Here is a 21,903-nt window from a genome sequence, read left to right on the forward strand (position 1 = left end):
TATTGCTGAGTGGTCTACTCAAAAATTCAAAGCAATACTGATGCTGAAATAGCTTTGGTAGTGATGAGATTTTCTTGTAATAATTCTTCTGTGTAGACAAGGTCATCTATAGCCATTTAAGCGCCTTTAAATGAAAAAAGAGTACAGTCCATTTGATCTCCCCTTGGCTTTAATTACATGTGCCTGCACAGCAGTGCCCTAAAGGATCAAGGATCTTCAGAAGAAAACATTTCCAAGGACTCAAAAAGTTACTACCAGAAGGACCCATCCTTATAAAAAAAAATTAGTGGAAAGGATATGGATTGAGGTTTTTTGATTGTTGTTGCTTTCACTTGTTTTAACTCTTATTACATCTTTCTTTAAAAATAAAATGCTGAAAATATATTTACTTAAATATATTAGAAAATTCAGTAAAGAATTTTGTTGAGGGGAGGAGAAAAAGAGTAAGAATTAAAAGTCAGTAGGAACTGGGATTTTATAAGATTTTAATTTTCAGTATAGCTAGAGATTTTTTCCCCAAAGGCTGTTGGATAATGGAGAGATACCTTACTGTTGTAACATAGAGTTCAAAGACTATTGCAAAGCTCTTAGAGGCCCAGGTATTTCTCTACAGCGTCTTCTTCCTACTTTTTTAAGTAAGTGGAAGATTGCACTGCACTGAAAGCACAATCCTTTGAGGAAGATTTACACCCCAGAACTGTCCCAACAAGAGCCTAGAGTCTGCAACGCTGAGCAGAAAAAAATTTTGGTTGCGTTCCACATGGTGTGATAGATCAGGTTCAGCAGCAATAGTAGTAATTTGCAAACTCCTTAATTAACTTGGACTGGCAGTGTGTCAGTGGGTTTTTCTATCTGCAATTTTTTTTCCTCATTATCATACATATCTTGCAAAATCCTTAGAGCATCCTGAAAATATTTTTTTTTAAAAAAGCCTGCATATATTTCACATTTTACTTTTCGTTCTCCTTGTGTTTATTGCTTCTTGCAAGTAAGCCTGACTTTCCACAGAAGCTCAGATGTGTGGAGAGGGAAATATTGCTTTCATACAATGATAAGAGTAGTGTCTGATTTCTCTGGGAGTTCACAACCATTCATCAAAAAACTAAACAGAAATATCCATATTTCATTCCAAAATGAAAGCTATCAGTAAAAACAGTTTTATATCCTTATTTTTCCTCTTCCTCCATAAACTCAGGATTACTTCCTGAGCAGTTTTAGGATATGTAGTTTGGGTGTCTTCTCTCCTTGGGATTTGATTTCTAACCAGATACATCTCCTATAAAACACTAGGGACAGTCTTCCTGTTATTTAATGCAGTGGCTCAGATGGGCACAAAAACAGAGAAGGAAACACAATCCTAGCAAAGAACCCCACAGGCTGAAAAAAGAAAAAGAAATAAGCAGTATTATTCAGACTATATCTGGTAGAAGGCACTGAATTTGCACTTTTCAACAAAGTTTAGTAATTACAAGAGATTGATTATTTTTAATCATTCTCCAAAGCCTTTTAATATGCACAAGTCTATTCAGTTTTAAGATACCAGTGATACAGAGCTACTTACCTAAAGCAGTAATGTGTGACCAGAATAATTCCATATTTACCAAGATGCAAACACAGATATGTACATCTACACCTGGACAGCATTGCATGTGCAATTTTCTGTGTTCATTAATTCAATGTATGTAATTATTGTGGGCATTGTTTGAGTGTGTTTGCTTGTTTGACTTGAAAATGAAAAGGCAGATACAGACTGTATAAAAATGCTTTTAACTATTACTCATCAGAGCAAGTAGCTTTTTTGGTTTCCTTAGGAAAATTAGTGTCAGTCATTTGTTACAAGAAGAGCAGAATTTTTAATCAGTAAGGATAATTTTTCTCCTTATTTGTAATTATGTATAAATGATAGCTCATCTTCACTTGCTACACATTAAATATTTTATGCATTTCTTGTGTTTACAACACTGCCTTGATGATGCTAAATTTTCAATTAGCAATTCTTACATTTTGATGAAACCCCCCAGAAATGAATGGGCTGTAATCTATAAGTAAAAGTTAAAGGTTAAAAATAATTTCAGTACTTCTGTATGAGTTAAGGGTATGATTATTTTAGCAAAAACTTAGTGGTTTGTGAACATAAATTGTAATTTTTTAAAATTAAACTTTCTTATTGCAGTCAAATAGTAAACAATGAGTTTATTCAAGCCTAGGTTTTCATAAGCAGAAAAAAGCAGTGGAGATAATGTAGGAGGGGGTTTTTGTTGTTTTTTTGTTGTTTTTTTTTTTAATATGCATGAATCCTCCGTTGATTCATAAGACAAGTCTTTGTAATGAATTGTATTTGTTATTAAAATATCTACTTGGATAACAGTAATTAGTCAGAAGTTCTCAAATTGATGTAAATGCATAGGAACCCAATTACAAATTAAAATATTAACATAAAATGGCTTATTTTTTCCCATTGATTTCTGACAGAATAGATTGTTCTTAATGCCTTTGAACATCAAAGACACATTTCTGTAAGTACTTCTGTGCTGACCCCCTAACCCCTATTTCAGAAATTATTTTGCCTCATCAAAGTTGAAGGAGTGAAATGCATGTTTAGATTTTCTTTTCTTAAAGGAGAATTGATATTTAGCACAGGAGTTAGTCACTTGTCTTTGTTAAATAGGTGGAAGTCTAATCCTTCACTGGTATTAGTGATGAAAAACATGGTTTCTGATAGAACATCTTTAGAAAGTCAGGAATCTGGAAACTGACTTGAGATGATCTGCTGGTTCAGCAATACTCTCACCAGGGAAAATGCTAGGACAAGAGGAACAGCACTGACTGCACAACCAGCTATTGCATGCACAAACTAAATATGAGTTGTCAGGTTAATAACCTCTTCATGTGTTTCTTCTACTGAGGAATTATATCTTAAAATATACTGACAATAGTATCTGCATTTATATTGGCATTGATTTTTTTGTTTTAGGATGCTGCCACATGGACAGAAAGAGCTCACAGAAAAGCTTATATGTCTATTACTTTTTACCTTAGTTAGAATTGTTCTGTTTTGATAAAGTCATCTATATCTATAAAGCCTTTCTCCCACATACTTGTCACAATAACTTGTTAAACCCAAAGGAGACAATTTTCCTTTACAAACCAAATCCATGTGGGGTTATATATAATCCAAGATGTGCCTATCACATTACATATTAGGTTGTATTCCAGTGCAGTAAGCCAAGACCACGTCTGCTACGTGCTTTACTTATTTGATTTGTTCGACACAATGTTGTCTAGATAAAGGGTGAAAAATAACTTTCAAACACCAGATTCTTCACAGCCATATCTGTAGGGAAAATTTCGCTGAATGCCTTGTTCCAACATAAAGGAAGAGCTCTTTAAAATGGAATGTGGCTCTTTAAAATGGAATGTGGCGATTTAAAGCAATAAAATTTACTTATCCACATCTGAGTTTTAAGAAAATATCTTCCCCTTTTATTCATGTGTAGCATTCATTGCTTCCTGATTGAATAGCAGCATCTTATGAAGATGGAATGAGTTGCCTATACACATTTGCATGTATTTCTTACCTACTTGGAAAAAATTTGAGTGTTATCCTCCCTTTCCTAATTAAACATAATCAATTATAGCCTAAGTAGGGGCTATAAAATTTCATCCACTGTGTGAATATGTGTATTTGCTGTAGTGACAGTCACTTACATACCAAGCTGTTTGCATTATTTTTAAGAATCAGATATAGGTTTTTAAAAATTACTGTTGAAAAATTAATTCATTGATTACATAATCTCAAAAAATCTTGCTTAATTTAAAGACTGAAAGAAAATGTTTTTTCAAATAATTTGCAAACATAGTTTGCGTGCCTCTAATAACAGATAAATGGTCCCAAAAATGAAAAATTCCCCCATCTGAAAGAAAAACTATATGTATGATCTTACTCAGAATCCCTTTATTTCTGGGAAAAAAAATAGAATTTGACAGGTTTGGTAACATTTCTTTTCTTGGAGATACAGTATAATGATATTTTGAGCCTTCCAGACATTTCAAAAATGATTAACCAAAAATGCTATTTCCTTTCCTTACTTAATCTGACTCTTCTATTAAGCAACAGGTTTGACTTTTATTTCTCTGTCAAGAGCCTGTAAATTTAGAGACAAACACTAGAATAATGTTTGAAGAAATGAAACAATAGTTTTAGATTCTAGTATTAATATTTACTTCAGAGCTTGAAAACTTAAATTAAATTAACCCCTTAGTCCAGAAAAAAATCAGGCATCATGGATGAAGAACTGTATTTATAAGAGTAATGTACTTTGTGATTGTAAGTATTGAACCTGCTGCATGTTAATCTGTGCTAACCGTATGTCAGCAGGTCCCTTACAGTCTTCCTGAGAAGAAACTCTTATCTTACTGCATATTTTTAGCTTTTAGTGATGGAGAATAATCAAAATATCAGGAAATTGAATTGCTGGCACTGGCTGAGCAGGGAAACCTGAAATGCATGGTACAATTCTTGGGGGAGGAGCAGCCAGTCACACAGCTGAGATGCCATAAGCAACTCCCGCTGGAGAGACTGTTCTGGCAAGTGGGGTATTTGAAGGTCTTAAGCTCTGCAACACCAGAAAATCTTGAACTGTAAACCCCGCTAGAAGTTATAGATAAATCACGTCTGGCTGTAGGAAGGGAGACACAATATGCCACTGACCTTGGAAAATGCAGTCTGATAAACACAAGGAAAATCACTTGTTGATAAAGCAAATCTACTGTTTCCTTGTTCAATTAAGGGAAAAAGATGAAAACCCAGTTAAATGAAACTCAGTGCTTCTGGCAGAATTAAATGTGCAAATAAACTCTGAGCATGTGAGTTGTACTAGGTGAAATCTAGAGATCCCTTTGAACCTTCATGATTTTGTGACTATGTGCTCTTACCTGATGTACTTATTGTCATGGAGAACATTTTTGCAACAAAGATGTTTTTTCCCTCTCAGGGAAGTAGCTCACTTTAAATGTGTGATATAACACAAGTTAAGCATTTCATATTGCTGTGTATTGAATCCTTCTGGGTTTTTCTTTCCCAGAGTGTAAGCAGTGTTGCAAGTGATGCTGATGCAGTACCATCAATCCTTACATTTTTGCTAATTTTTATTCAAATACAGTGCTCATTCACTTCATATTGGTAACTGTATGCCCTTTTAGAGTAGCACCTTAATCACTGGAGGCTGTTTACATGTTAAATTATTAGACTTTCACTGAACCATGGCAGAACCTAATGAATGTAGATCATCTGAAAATAAAGCTTTGACTTGTAACTTTGAGTATGAGTGCGGATTTTAAATTGAACACACTAAAATAAATACAAAGGATAGTAAATACTGGATTCAACCATCAGGAAGTTCACACTTGATCTATGCATTACAGAGTTTGGAGCTCAGATTTTATGGTTTACAAGTTTGGAATCCAAACACTTACTTCCATCCCAATGTGCAAGACATCACTGAGTAAGGAGTACAGTAGAGTTGTGTATGATCTTAGATATCTTGGATATTAGGCAGGAGAGGATAAAATATTTGACTGAATTACTTCTTTTGAATTATTTGTTCACAATCATGTTCCAGTGGTCTGCTTTTCCTATGTTGTGCTAAACACAAGATATTAATCTCTGATTAATTTGGAAATAAAACAGTGCAACTGAACTGTACAAATGCGTAAAGCTGTTCTGCGGTCATTTATGCTAAAGAATTTTCCTCTACTAACTCATAATTTTGAATTGAAATACAGTAGCTGAAAACAGCAACTCACTTTAGCTTCTGTTTCCATAAAATGGATTCATACACCAAGATGGAATTAGCAGCAGCAGCAGACACACAGTTGGAAGAAAGGACTAGATATCTATTAGAAATGGGGTTTAGTGACACACATTTCTTGTCCTTAGGTAATAGCGAGGATACTCATTATAATAAATGTGAGTGTCCCATGGCCAGGTCTGTCTCAGTCTTGTACTCCATGTTTTTTGCAGTCAACTGCAGAAGTTTGAATAACAATTGTGAGATTTTTACTGTATGAGACTTAACTGAGCACAGGAGCTTGAAAGAGTCCATGCTCCATACTCCTTAATCATTGTCTGTGCAGCTCACTTTGAGTGTTCAATTTAAATACAAGTTCCATGGTTGGAAGAAGTAAAGAATATGTGTCTGAGAGTGATTTTGTGCATAAAGGATATGGAACATGATTGAGAAAGAAGAATTTGGTCTTGAGTAATGGGTGTTCTGAGAACATCCAGATATTAAAAGACATGGAAAGATTATATATCAGGAGATGATTGAATTGGGTGGCATCAGCTCAAAAAGAGGACTTCTAAACCAGTATTTTGTGGGTCAACTATGTGTCTTCCTGTTTTCATGTAGCTGTAAACATTAAAACCAAAGCTCCAGCTACTCATCCATTTCCTTAATGTTTTAATAGATTGTCTTGTCCATTTTGTAGATCATTTATTCACTGAGTAAATTGAGTGTAAACATTGTAAGACATGGTACAACTTCTTTCTTTGCTGTAGTTCTTTTTATTAAGTAATGAGTAAGTTCAGCAGTGTAATAAAGATTGAGACCTGTATTGGCCATTTACTGTGCGAGAGTCAGAGCTGTCTTTTTTTATTGACCTGGAGCTCTTGTGATTTACCTTTTTAATAAACAGTGAAAACATTAGTAGAGGGTAGCTCTTTTCAAGTAAATTAAATTCTTTACTGGACCTGGTTTTAGAGTTTAATGATATAGTTTAATGTTCCCATTGAGATCCAATGTCAAATGATGGGTTTCAAAATGAAGAACAGAACTAAATGTATTTATGATTGCAAGGAATGCTTCTGGCTTATAAAAAGCATGATAAAATACAAAAAAGCAAACTTTCTTTAGAATATTTGAATTATACCTATATTTTTACCAGATTTATTTTAAAGTACCATAGCTAGAGAATAGTAAATCATAGAGAATAGTTTGTTGCATATAGTTCATAGTTGCAAAGTGCCTGGATTTTAATTTTCACGATCATAAATGAACCATATAAAACTATACATATGAAAACTTTTCAAGGTGTAAAAACTCATGGACAGCCATCAAAGAAGTGTTTTTATTTATGCTGAATCTCTTTTTTCCCTAGGAATAGACTACTTGAAATAAACTGTATCTCTTATCATCCATTTCAATTGTCCTTCTAGAGTCATAAAGCAGAATAGGTTGTAGAAAGAACAGTTTTTGTCTGAAATGAAGATTATCTTAGGTTACATCTTAGTTCTCTCTGGCACTGGTAGTGGTCCAATATAGGAGACTACTATGTACTGTTCAGTATGATTTATTTTGCAAACTCTGGTTAGAATGCATAAGCTTAAAACTGAATTGCAAAGTATATTATGAATACGTTCATTTTCTCATTTATCCACCTTATAGTCAAAAAACAGCATATTTAAAAATGTTCCCATTTAGTTTTTAAATTAATTTTATTTTTGAAATTTGAAGAATCAATGAAAGAAAATTTGCTTGAAAATCTTCAAACAAAAAATCATTAACTTTACATTGTTAAGTTCGTGAAAAACCATGCTATTTACACACACCCTTAAGAAAATAATTTTGTAGTGTATTCTGAAGCCTCATCTAAATTCATAAAATTTTCAAATGCTTTAGTGTTCTCTTTTGTATATGGTAACTAATTCAAGGTAGTTGAAACTGCACAGAACTTCACTTGCCACAAAATTATTGTTTTAAGGAACAATTAGCTTGTATAAAAATTTAGTTTAATAGTGTCAGAAAGAACCCAGTTTTCCTATTTTAAAAAAAAGCAGGACGACACACACATATATACACTTGGAGGCACAGGACAGCTTTTAGCCATGGTCATTATATTACATATCTTTATATATATTTTTTTTTATTTTCTTTCTTCTTTAATTTTGCTTCTACTTCTTTTTCATTTCACTTGTTGCATTTGTTTCTTATTAGACAGAAAATTTTGACAAAGTCACATATTTATGGACATTTTCACAATAGTTAAAAAATTAATAGTAAATACTACTTTTATAATAACTACAATTTTTAGTGGGATTATATTAGGATAAAAATAGGGAAAAATATCTGTGCTTTGAAATTCAGGAAAAAAATTTAAAGTATCAAGTGTTTTTTATATATCTTCAGTAGATATTGCACTCAGAACTTGGCAAAGCGTTCTCACTACACTAGGAAATACTTCCTCACAGATTTATTTGGAGAGTTTCTGGCAGGCATATCAAAAGAGTAAAGTTCGTGCCATTTACCCAAGCTTTGAGTTAAAAATACACCTTGACAAAACTCTTACTACTTGGATACTGCATTGCCATACATACACTGTATGTAATGTAAAGAAAAGTGAGGAAAAAATTCCACACCTCCTTGCAAAGGTATTTTTTCTCTTTCAAACATTGACATCACTTGACAGATAACAACAGGATTCAGGCTCAGTGCATTGGAAACTAAGCAGGCAAGAGAAGCGTAAGATTGATTTTCCTTCACCATGTGCTTCTAGAATCTGAATAAGTACACATTATTGTAAATGCAACATACATCTGTATCTGTATTAGTTTTTTGCTCCTTTGTGGCAGGTGCCTTGACTTTTGAAAAATGGAGTAAAGGCAGTATCAGTTTGGCTGCAGCAGACTTGAGGCCAGAGCTGCCCATGTCCTTACAGCTGGGCTGTAGTGCCTGAAGGCAGTGTTCAAACACGATACCTTTGGCTCTCTGCCTTGCTATAAGAAAACATAAAAGAGGAGGCAATCTTTTGGCTGCTGTGCTGGGCCATGTCTTTTTTTTTTTTTTTTTTTTTCTGGTGAAATGAGGTGTAGCAGTGCACTTCTAATATGAGCTCAGCTAACTTAGTTCCGCTGAGACTCGAGCTACAAAGACCCCAGTGGCAAATTCAGTATGCTATTGTGTTGACAGCATATGAAACTACCGAAAAAGTAGATTAGGATTTTCTGAAAAATATTCTGCATATGTAGTTTTTTTGTGAGTAATAACAAAATGACCCTTTATTATTGGTATGATTTTGAGCTTTATCCCTTGCTTTGTCAGAAGAAAACATTCTTCTTTTTTTTGCTGTTAAAATATGTAAACAATACACTGTTTATGTGCTTACATTTCCCATAATGATATTTTAGAACCTGTGACTAATACCTATAAGTGAAGCTACAGATGTGGAATAGTTTGGGCCAGCCAAAGATGCTTTGATGTATCTCTGATATTTTTAAATGGTAGATGCTCAATGTATAGTTATTACTATCTATTACTATATTACTAGCACATCAGATGTAAGGTTCAAACTATGGGATAAGAAAAGAATGCTAAAAGTGAGGATTTTTCCCTAAAGCTCATTTAGTCTAAACAGACAATTTAAGCAGATGAAAAAATGGATGAGAGATAAAAGAGTAGGAAAAATTTCACTGAAGGTCGCTGTCTGCCAGTTGTACAGAATTTTTATGTCATTAATCCAACTGAAATATTCTGTACAGGCTTTGAAGACTCAATCATTCAGAGATCAGTAGCAATTTAAAAATATGTGTACATGTTAAATCTGCAATTTAGGAGGAGAAACATATTGCCATGGTTTTTGCTCACGGTATGGTAAACATTTTTCTGGAAAGCACTTTCTGTTATGCTTTGTTTTGATCGCTGTTATTTTACTGTGTCAGAAAGCAGGGATTTTTTTGTAACTCCAGGCAGTACCTTGATCAAAGCAGCTAAGTAGCTGTGAAGAAATCTCAGTATCTCATGAGTCTCTGTGAATGAACACTTCTTCATTCTTAAAGTGCTGGCATTGAAGATAGTTATATGTCTTTCATAAGAAGTGGAGCAAATAGAGAATTTCTGGAGCTTGAGTCTGATTTGGGGCTGTTTCTTCATAATTAGTTGATATGTTGTTTTGGAGTATCAAATAAAATACCACCAAATAGATTTGATGCCCTGATCAAATTTTGCCAAATCCTGCATGTAGCCAAAAGTACAGGACAAAAGCATAGGTAGGAAGACCTGTGGCTGGGGATTTAACTTCCTTTGAGATTTGTGAATAGGGTCACATTTGTCACCCAATACCCTGTCAAACTTTGCAAGGCTTTCATTAATATTTTTTAGAGGAAAATTGATGATGCATTAACTAATGAAAGGACTTTAATATGGTCTCAAGCATTTACTGTGATAAGGCCTAACACATCTATCTAGCCAAAGGAAAGTGGTTTTATATTTTTACTGGTTCAACACTGTTTTCCAATCTATCTATACAATAGGAAATCCAGTAGGGCAGAAATCAAATTGCAAGTAATCAGATTTGTACTTCCTATTTCCATGTAATTAAAAAAAAATCTCAGGTTTTCTTTCCCCCTTCTTTCTTAATTTTCTTCTTCTTTCTTCTCTTTCTCTCACTTTTTTATCTTTTCTTATGAAGGTTTTCCCCATTGCAACAGTAGACTCTGACAACAGTCACTGACTGCAGGTGAATGTACTTAGGTGTTTTTCTTACTAATGCTGATAGATGAGTGGCTAAGGAGGAGAAAAATTATATATTTACACTGCAATTATAGGAATTATATAGTTTACTGTCTGAGCAGCATTCTGCACTATGATAATTATCATGATATTAAATATCTGAGTGTCATCATAGAAAGAACACAAATCATTACTACAGTCTGCATATGATAACACTTAAACATAATTGCTGTGTAATCTTCAGGTGATTGAATTATCATTCAGACCCATGCTGACAGTACAACCATGCTTAAAAAAATCTGCTTAATCAAAGATTACTGCAGTTTCTTTTTTTGATTGATTTTCAAAACATGGGAATTCAGGGACAGATTCTGGAAAAATGTTGCCTTTTTACTCAGCTTTGTTAAAGTGTATAATATAAATTATCTTCAAAGAATGAGTACAACTATGCAACTGTAACAGTGATGTAGGAACAGAAGGGATACTTGCATTGTTATGGAGGTCTTGTGAATCCACAAAACCACATGGTCCTGATCAGCTGTGGGTCAGATCCCTGATTGTTAAGCCAGCATTTTCAGATGTTACAAAGTGGTACCAGCTGGCCTTAGGGGAAAACTGATACACCCCATACAGGAGTTTCTGTAACCATCAGGAAGTAAATTTAAGAAATTTAATGGAAGACAATCTCAGACATTGCATATGGAATCATGTTTTTATGATGTATATTTGGTATGAAGGTTACTTAAGGTGTAATGTCCATCAATTTTCTTTCATTTATAATGCTTGTGCCAGGCAGTTGTATGTAGATTCAAAAGAGCAGGATGTCTATAGCAAATTTCCTTTACATAAAGGTAAGATTTTTGTGATAAAAGGGTGACTTTCATACTGCATTTTTTTTATAGATAGATTTCATGCTTTTCTAAGAGTTGGTTTTGGTTTTTTTTTTCCATAAACTACATACAAAAATCTCAAGAATTAATTTCTCAGATCTCTTGACAGTTTTCAAGGCAAACAAAACCATCTGGTTCATATAATTTTTGTTACATTATTTTTCTAACAATTTATTTTGTTTCTTAAAAAAAAGTAATCATTCCAGAAGTAATGGATTTACTTGAGTCATGATAACCTCACTTCTGAAATTCCATTTGTTACTTCTGAATACTTTGGCATCTATGCCCAAGTAAATGTGTCCTCTTTCATGGTGGTAACTTCTAAAGGGGATTTATTGCAGAACAAATGCAATGTACCATTTTGATATTAAACTTTGAGCTGACTCTCATGGCTGGAATATGTCATTTGTCAAAACCAGATCAGGTTGAGAGTTCTAGGTGTACTTAAAGCTTAATACGTATTTACTATTGAAATTTGCAATTTAAGACGTGTTTTATAAAGAAAAGGGTTATTTCTAATATATATTGCTGAATTCTGACAAGAATGAGATGTATGGTGATAATTATGGCATATCACAGTCATTTCTAAGGCTCGTATTTTACATACTGAATAAAATTCTTCAAAATTTAGTTGGCATAAACAGTAAAGAGATCACAGTTTATCACTTCTTCAGAAGTCTTTGTAGGTTTTGGAAGACTTGGCCATATAAATTCAAATTGAAATATATGCAGTTAGGCATAGTATACATAGTGTTTTAATGGAGTTTTGAAACAGACTTCTGTGTTAATTGCACAACAGAAATGTGTTTGTCTCTGTTTTTGAGAGGGGTGGAAGTTTTAAATTAATTCCACAATAATAGAAAAAGCAAGTTAGGAATTTTAAAAAGTTGCAAGAGCAGACCACAGAAGAAGGCAAAAATCAGATGTGGTTGAATAATATATGATAAAATGCCACCCTTCTTTTCATTCACAGCATGAATGAATATGGTGTGTCAACCAGGAGTATAAATGTTTTTGAAAAAGAGGAAGAATTTTACTTAGCAATTATTCAATTGTTAGTTGTCAACAGTGAGGATGAAATGTTCATAGAAATAGTTGCTAAGACACTGGTGATTTGATTATTAGCAACTTACAAAGGGGATTTCTTAAATATGTGTAAATTTTTAGAGATAAATATCTGTTTGAAATCTTTTACAGAACTCAGCTGAAGTGGCAAGATTCAATATTCAACATAAATGCATCTGTTGAATGGAATCCAGTTCTGCGGCTATTTTTACTGGGATCTAGCATCCAGAAAATTGTGGAAAAATTTGTGTTCATGCTTTAGAGTAGAGATTGCATAAAGAAAATAAGAAAAAAATTTGTAGTGTTATAATGCAATATATATATATGAGTATTGGATTGACCTTAAATGTTTGCATCCCTCAATTTCCACATATTTTGAACAAAACCAAACATGAAAAGAATTAGTTCAAATGACAGAAGTTTTTTTTTTTCTTCTTAAAATTATTTGAGGTCACAACTTACCTGCCATTTCATGAAATATACAAGGCATATGTCTGTTTTATATAAAGTCTAAAATTGCCAATTCTGGGCTCGTGTTTTATTGTTTACAGCCCTTGCAGATACCTATAGTGAATTTTAAAGAGGTATCAAATGATTTATTAATGACCACTCAGATGTTTACCTTTCATTTTGAGCTATAATTAGGTAAATGTACATGGCAGCAACTGTATTTGAGAGAAACTGAAAATCATTGACTACAGCTGTAGCATTTTTCCTCCCAAATCTGATTTATTTACATTTTACTTTATGTGGATTAAATTTATATTCTGCCTGCTTCTTACTTTTTATGGTATTAAACTGTGGACAAAAGAAAATGTATTTACAATGCATATCACATTTGCACTTTTTTTTTTATTCTGTTCAGGTACAATCTGCACATGGCATGTCTGTTTTTCCAGTGGCCATAGGAATATGCAATTGCTCATCAAAGATTTTATTTTCTTTTTCCTCTAGGGGCTGATGTCATCAATTTTGATGGCCATGTAGTGTTACCATACAGATTCAGGAACAAGAAAATGAAAACACTGAAAGATGTCATCTCTCTGAAATTTAAGACCTCTGAAAGCGAAGGTGTAATCTTCCATGGAGAAGGACAGCAAGGAGATTATATCACCTTGGAACTGAAGAAAGCCAAACTTGTTCTAAATTTAAATTTAGGTATGTTTTGATTGTTTAGTTTTGTGGTAGTTTTTAACCCTCCTACAAAAAATTTAGGTCAAACATTTAATTCTCTTCCCTGCAGTAATTTGATAAACTACATAATTTAATACAGCTACTTTGTTGAAAATGTTGTTAATTCCCTTCGTATATGGTGGGGGAGTGTGCATGCATGTTTAGTTCCATCCTGTCCCTTTTACTCTGTGTGAGATACTCTGAAAAGATCGTACAGGAAAGAAAGATAGCAATATATTGTCATTACTGCAAACAAAAAAGAAAAAAATAGCTTGCTAGAATTATATTTGGTCTCAGCTGTGGCTCTGTGTGAGAGAAGGACACTGTCATAACTTCTGGAGGAATAAAGGTCACACTTAGGAACTTTCCAGAAAAAAAAATAGTATCAGTCTACTAAGTTACAGGCAGCATGAAGTTGGAATTCAGCAGCCTCCCTAGAGTCTGAGAAGGAGGGCTAGGAACGGAAAAGAAAAAGATTGTTTAATCAGGCAATCTTATGGTGAAATCCTGTACATATTACTCTAGTTCCAGTCCTCCCACTAGAGGACTACAGACTCATAAATGACTGTTTTTATAAAGTACATTTATTATGAAAAAGACCCACATTTATCTGGTTTCATGTATTTTTTCTGTTCAAACAAAAGAACCTTAGAAAAAGATTTCATGCAATTTTCCTTAGTTCTCTTATAGATACGTGAAGAGTAAATTGTTCCATTTGTTATTTACATTGAAAAATACTTAATTCCACTAGCATTTTCTACTGTTCTTTTTCTAACAATCAACATGAACAGATGATGAGGTAACTATAGCAGTTACCTATTTTTAACAATTTTTATTGCAGTGGTAACCCTTTCATTTCCTGTTCCTCTATAATATTCAGCACAAACTGTCTTCATAAGCTATCATAACTTCTGTATATGAGTTTGGTGAGGTTGTTCTTAAATCATTAGGCTGATAAGTGGGACTAGGTCCTGTGACATACACTCGATGTACAGATGCAATGCTTTATGGTGTTATTATTCCTCTGTCTGAGAGTACTGTCTTTGCGTCAGACACAGCAGAAAAGCATGCTCCTCTTGCCTGGTGAGATCCAGTGATGTTGTAGTTTGGGTTGGTTTAGTTAGGGATTTTAATAAATATTAGTTAGGTTGGTTCTCTGTACCCCTATTCTCCCTCACAATGGTTTACTCCAAGCTGTCTACCATGGGAGCTTGTACATGTCAATCTTGTAGCCACTCCCTGATTCTTCTTGAAGGTTCTGTATCAGTCACCCCACCTTTGCAATGCTATTTGTCCCAGAACCCTGTACCCACCTCTGTTATGTTCCCATAGGTTGTTATGTTCTATGTCACTCCCCTGTTGTCTGTCCACATTGGGCGAGGGGGTTTTCCACCCCCGTCCCCCTGCCCCCTATTTAACCCAATGCTTTCTTTGTCCCAGCGCCATTTTGCCTTGCATTGCACTGGGAACAGTTGCTCTGACCACCGCTGCAACCACGCGGGAAATAAAAGTTCTCAAGCTCGCAGGCAAAGTGTGCCTCTCTCGTCCTTTCATTTCCTCTCAGCGTGAAACTACCAAAGCTGCGTACCCACACCAGGATACTCCGCAACCCTGGAGTGCCCATAAAAGTGGCAGCTGTGGTCTCTGCAAGGGCAGCTCTAGCCGGGCTTTCCAGCTGTTTGAGGCAGTGGCGGGTAAAAGCTGCACAGTGACTTAGTTTCAAATACCAGGGACTGGGGGAAGGATGGGGAGACAGAAGTGGATTTAGGTTTCACTTCGCTCTGCATTTGAGTTTGTTTGTGTTGAAGAAACTGGGGCTTAATGACATGCATGCAATTCTATTTTATTTTTAAACCAACAGGACTATTGGCCTTCAGAATAAAGGCAGGATGGTAATTTGTAGGGAAGTAATGTCTTAAGCCATGGAAATGGGATTTTCCAGAATGTGTTTTCAGCATGTACAAACTTTAATGTCTCAGTTGCAGGCATTCTTAAGGGTAAGAAATTCTCAGCCTCAGAAATGCTTTAAGTCCTCATGTATTCAGAACATGGAAGATTGCATTGAGTTATTGAGCAGTGAAGTAATTTTTTACACTTACTGCTGAATTAGTCATTTGCTGCTCCAGTTGGGATCCATTCTATCAACTTTTGCTATGTCTGTCGGATGGCAATGAGATGTGATCTCTGACTAGCACAGCTTCACTGGCAAAACCCCCTGGATAACACAGCAGAGAATTGCAAAACTGTACTCTTGCTAGTATTTTGACTTCCCAAATAGGAAGATTGTTCCAGGATAACAGACCAAAATAAGCTGTATTAGCAGAAGATGGATTTTGCTGTTAGCTGCACTGAGCCTTTTCCTCTTTGCTTGCTGGTATAATGATACTGGTAAAGGCCACATGGCATAGGACTCAAGAGTGAGATTTGGGCTGTTTTTGCCAAAGTCTGTTATCAGGGTCCATGTCCTCCCCAACATTCATAAATCAGTACAGTTCCAATGCAGCTCAGGATCTGGCCCAGAGGTGACAGCTTTTCTTTTCTGTGGAGTAGGAGCAAAAGCAGAAAACCCTTGATGAAAACATCTTTAAAACTGGAAATTGGTATTGCTTCTCAGGTTCGTTTCCAAATAACTGCTGTTATGAATTTATGCATATATTTAGACAGTTGCTTGCTGTATTTGTCTAGCTATTTGTATTGGTGGCAGCAACGCTCCACTGGGCAGATCCCAACTTCATAGCACACTGACTTCCACCAGTTAATTGCATGTCTGGTATGATTCAGGTGAAACATTGACAAAGAAAGAGGAAAATGTTTGCCTAACTAGTACGAGGTGAGAAATGCTATTGTTTCTGTTCTCAGGCAGCAACCAGCTTGGCTCTATTTTTGGGCACACATCTGTGACAACAGGCAGCCTCTTGGATGATCACCACTGGCACTCCATCATCATAGAACGCCACGGGAGGAACATCAATCTCACCCTTGACAGACACATGCAGCACTTCAGAACAAATGGAGAATTTGATTATCTGGACCTGGACTATGAGGTAGACAGTGAAATTTCTTTCTGCTCATTCAAATTGGTTTTATAAAGTCCAATAAGAAAGCTAACATAATTTAAGATGCATTTGTTTTGATTACTTATTCTCTTACATTTCCTGAAACTTTCTTTCCAACAGTGTTCTCTCTTAAGTGTAAATTATATTTCTCTTAATTAGCCTACCAAGTCCCATCTGATGTAACAATCATCTCTGCCCTTTGTTTTAAAGTGGGAGATGTGTGTTATTCAGCAAGATAAGCATATATGATTTTTAAAATCTCTAAAACCAGCTGCTCTAAGCAGAAAGTATATTTTAAAAAGTATGGTGCAATCTGTTGTTCCACTCAGGTGATAATTTTGCTCTTGAATCAGAAAGGCTTATTCTGTAGTGTTAGAATTTATTTTTAGCAAAGGAAGCAGGTTAGAATCTTTTTATTAATATAGATCTTAATCTGTCCTGTCTTAGGTAGGTAGATACTTCCTTGTATTTTCACAAATATGGCATTCCATAACGTCTTTTGTGAAAAAAGCAATGAAGAGTTAGGAAAGTTGTAAGAAAACTTGTTTAATCAATGTTTAATTGTTTAAAACAATGTTTAATCAGGTTAATGCACACAAGTGCTGGTAATAATTAAATGTGGATTTATTGTTTGATTACACTACAACTTCAGCTTTTATGAACTTGTTCAGTTCCTCTAATCTGTACATGAAATTCAACACATTGATTATTGCAATCTTTGTATAATATTTTCTTACACTTTTTACTGTCGCTAATGAGAATTAATTTGGTTGGCTGCACCAAATATGTAACTTCCACCCTTCAACTTTTTAAGATGCAAGAGGGAATATAAATGATGTCATGGAAAAAAGTCTGAATTAACTTGTGTATTTATATTTTTACAATTTTTTGACCAGTAATTTATGAATATTTGAAACAATTAATTATAATTGTAAAAGTTTCTGAGCCAAATATTTTATTATATTCCAAAAGATGTTTATGAATACATTATTTGCTGGCAGCTCTAATAAGAAAATAACTAGCAGATTTGCCCATACCTCTGTTAATTATTGAGCACTGAAATCTGAACTGAGCTACTTAACACTCATATAAATAAATTTTGTTAAAGGCTTTCAAGTGAATGCACTACAGAAAAAGGCTGATTGCCATAAGCCAGGGTTGTGCATATATATGTGTGTATATATATGTGTGTATATATATATGTGTAAAATGTTTGCATAAAAAACATATTGCACATAAAAAGTGTATCCCCAGTAAGAGCTGAATTCCGTGCATTCACCTTCCCATCCTCTCTGCATAAAGAGATCTCAGTGGCAGCTCTCAAAGATACATTTCATTTTCCATATACGTGGATCTCCTTGTGTTTAATTTAACTTATTTGTGTGTATATATGTCTGTGGTTCATATAAACTCAAGTGTCTTAGTCTATTCTCCTTCCTTTCCTCACTATTTTCTCACTGGTTTTGGAGCTAGACACCACAGACTAAATTTAAAGGTGTTGTCTTTGGGATTAACAGGGAATAAAGTCAAAGGAATCAAAACTATTTTTCATAGACAAAATAGTTTCTAGGTTAACCTCTTGCAGAAAAGTTAAGTAAACACAAAAGAGGAACAAGCATTAGTTCTGATTGCATTTTTCAGCTCAAAAAATAGTCCTGTAAGTTGCTCTGAACTCTGTCACTTTTTTATGCTTCTTCTTTTTCTTTTCTTCAAAAATTTTAATTTAATTTTTACATTAGATTTAATCCAAACACATGATTATAACTTGCATAAAATGTTTGACAACCATTAAAATATTACAGTCCCATTCTCCATATGAAAAGCCGTATCTTCTCTCAAGTAAAGTCATGTCAATTTACAATACCCAGCATGTCCCCACAAGATTTTCACACCCCAAAAGCTGATGTGTGTGTTTTATAAAGTTTTAGGTTTCAGCTATACAGTTTTAGTTCTTTGTATATGCCAAGTGGAAGTCTCCTTTTTGGCATAGAAACTGATATCTCACATGCATTTAAAACAGAAAATGTCAGCCTACAGCTCTGTTTTCCTGCTGTTGGTAATAACAAATGGAATGGACAATGAATAATGTTTAAAAGCTTTGTTCTGCCAAATCTCAGCAGTAGACTATAAATTTATATTTTTCTGAACATTTGTGGGGCAGGAAAGCAAGGTGTCATTACTATTTATGCCATCATCTAATAGATATAATTACCTAAACTGATTGCAGGGACTAATCTCATAAGCCCCTTATTCTTGGCATTTGGGCTGCAAAACATTAATGAAAACATGTAATATTATTCACAACATGTAATATTATTCACTTCCAATGATTTTCATAAAGAACATTATGTGGCAGAGACCTGTATCATGTCTATGGAGTTGCAGAGATGTCAATCATCAAAGATAGAAACCCAAATATTTACACACTAAAAGTGTCCAAGTTTTTAGCACTACAGATTATGGATAACCCAAAATCAATTACCCAAGGTAATGGCATTCAACTGTAAGACAAAAAACAATTCCTATTTGAGTTTGATGACTGACTCCTTGCAGTGGTTGTCTTGATCTTCTCTAAGGAGATAATTTCAACAGATAAATCAAGGGGTAACTCCTCATGGACTATAAGTACATGACAAAAGCATGTTCTTGGTAGTGAGAGGTCCTTCTGTCTACCAGGGAATTGCATCTTTAACTGTGTGATTCTGTAAATTCTTCTGGGTGAAGTAGACATATAAGCATTACAGCAAAATTACATGCCACATTAGAGCCCACCACTGCTGTGCAGTAATCTGAGCTCTGGCACACAGTTAGAGCTGAGTGAATTATTTGAATCAGATTATCTGGCTAATTTCATGTCTACTTTTGTTTAGAAAAATAATGTGATGGAAATGTGTCCCAATTTTCTTGTTTTAAATGCTTATTTTCCAATAGCAATCAGAACTGTTCACATATGAATTACTGTGATGTGTGTCTGTTCACTGTTTGGACAATTGAAATAATGCTTGGGTTTGGCTACCATAAATAATTAAAATGAATTACAATTCTTTTTCTGCTTTTGCAGTATTTATTTTGATACATCCTTCTTCTGTAAAGAGTGTTGTAAAGTGTTCCAGCTTTCTATTTTGCCATGGTTGAGTGTTCAAAGAAAGCAAATACGTGTAAAACAAAATTCTTTAAAAGTCTTTGCCTTCCAGTAACTGTCTACCATTTTTCTGTTTCATTTGAAGATAACCTTTGGAGGCATGCCTTTTTCTGGCAAGCCAAGTTCTAACAGTAGGAAAAATTTCAAAGGCTGCATGGAGAGCATCAACTACAATGGCAATAATATCACTGACCTTGCCAAGAGGAAGAAATTGGAACCTTCAAATGTGGTAAGATCATAATTTCATGGTCATCTACCTTTCTCCTTCTTCTAAAGAAGACTAGAAGGTTTTTGAGGGTGTGTAGATTATATTCTTGTGATATACTGCAATAATAGAAAACACAAAGCAAATTTTACCACAAATCCAAAGATCTTATTGTATGTACATTTGTGACTTAAAAAAATTATTATCATGTATGAGCATTATATTTCTGAGGTCTTGTTTCATCTTCCAAAAATTATCCTTCAGTGTAAGTCAGATAGGTTGGTTTGTTTTTTTTTTTTTTAAAGAAAATCATAGGAAACAGTAAGTGCTTTTTCCCTTTCTTCTCAAATTATAGCAGTCCAAAACCAGTGCAGACAAGATTTATTGTTAAATGAATTGCAGCTTTCTTGTGGCTTTTAAATCCTGGTAATATTCCATCCCTGCTGAGCTAGTTGGATTGCTTTAGTGCAAAAGTCTTTGGATGAGAATGCTTCTACAGTCTTTTCTGATACATCTGAAAAACCTCAAGATATTATACTTGAAAATGATTGTTTGCTTATTAAAATTACAGAGGTTATTAACGTTTTACTCTATTTTTACTGCAGCTTAAATGTTCATAGCTGCTTTCACATTCAGACTTGTGGCTTTATGGGTAGGGTGATTAAGAAAGAACGTACTTTAATTTCTGTGTTTTTAAAGTTCTAAGTGTTCCTGAAAATGCTTGCTGGTATATAAAGGCAATGTAAGCAAGAAATAAATGTATTATTGCCGTGAGTTTGAGATGGTTTGAATAACTTTTCAGGGTTTTCTTCTATACAAGCTTACACACTTCACAAATTCCTGCTAATATGTAGGTTTACACAATTTTATTATCCTTTATGTAATAAATTGTAAAGATATACATATACAGTGATGATGTCATGCAAAGGATTAATCATCCTTGGATAGTAAAACTGAAGCTTCATGTCATTGTATGACTAAATGATCAAGGAAATCCAAAGGATAGTCATGAGTATTTGATATTTGCCTATACAAACTCAGTAATACAGCCTGACATCTATAAACTTTTCTACACATAAATTTCATCAGTACTGTCAAAGGCAAAGAATACAATATATATTCCATTTGTTAAATTCCAGTTTTAAATTTTTTTCAACTCAATCGAATGAACTCCTGGAACTTTAACATTTTTATCATTTTTAATAATTACATAAGATGTCCTTCATGCGGGGCATTTTCAGATTTAATGTAACCATGATTTTGAAAGATTAATGTCTGATTTAAAAAAGAATCTTTTTACAGGAGAAAGCTTTCCGTTTTGCTCAATGAAGTCCACTGCAAGTTAGCAGGACATATTCTTAAAGCGTCCTGAACATAAGTGTTTCTTAAGTTCCTATAGTGCAAATCCTGTCCTTTAAAGTCCTAGTCTCTCAAAAGTGTGACATAGATAGCAGACATAAAGTCTCTAAAAAATCATATTTCTGATTGTTTCTTTCTTTTTTTGTTTCTGACTTTTAAAATTCTGTTACCCATAACATAAAAGTAAAATCCACAGAAGCAGCTCTGGCAGTATTAGTGCCACATCAAGAGGTGATATGCCAGTTTAATTTGATGCTTCTGTTGATTTCCAATTCTGAGAAAGGCTAGAAAAATAGAAGTGACCTTTGTTTTCAGTAGAAATACTTAAATTGCATCAGCTCTTCAAAAGCAAAATCAATTTTACTCTAACTAAATCAGCATGGATTTTTATGTTTTTACAAAACCATTTTTTTCTCCTAGTTTTTAGTCTGATTTAGCAAGAGAAATAGACTTTCTTGAGCGTACTGTTGTTGTTAAGCATGTTTATGATGATGGCACTCAAGCAATC

General features: G+C 34.2%; 1 protein-coding gene across 2 annotated transcripts in view; it reads left to right on the top strand.

The window, feature by feature from the left end:
- CNTNAP2 (contactin associated protein 2) overlaps window positions 1-21,903 on the top strand; it is a 1,020,441-nt gene that overhangs the window by 474,308 nt on the left and 524,230 nt on the right. For both annotated transcript variants that reach the window (XM_068202989.1, XM_068202997.1), the window contains 3 exons: window positions 13,415-13,618; window positions 16,493-16,677; window positions 19,917-20,060. In XM_068202989.1, coding sequence (XP_068059090.1) covers window positions 13,415-13,618; window positions 16,493-16,677; window positions 19,917-20,060 — 533 coding nt within the window. The remainder of the gene's footprint in view (window positions 1-13,414; window positions 13,619-16,492; window positions 16,678-19,916; window positions 20,061-21,903) is intronic.

This window comes from Anomalospiza imberbis, chromosome 1, assembly GCF_031753505.1.
Source record: "Anomalospiza imberbis isolate Cuckoo-Finch-1a 21T00152 chromosome 1, ASM3175350v1, whole genome shotgun sequence".
Taxonomy (NCBI): Eukaryota; Metazoa; Chordata; class Aves; order Passeriformes; family Viduidae; genus Anomalospiza; species Anomalospiza imberbis.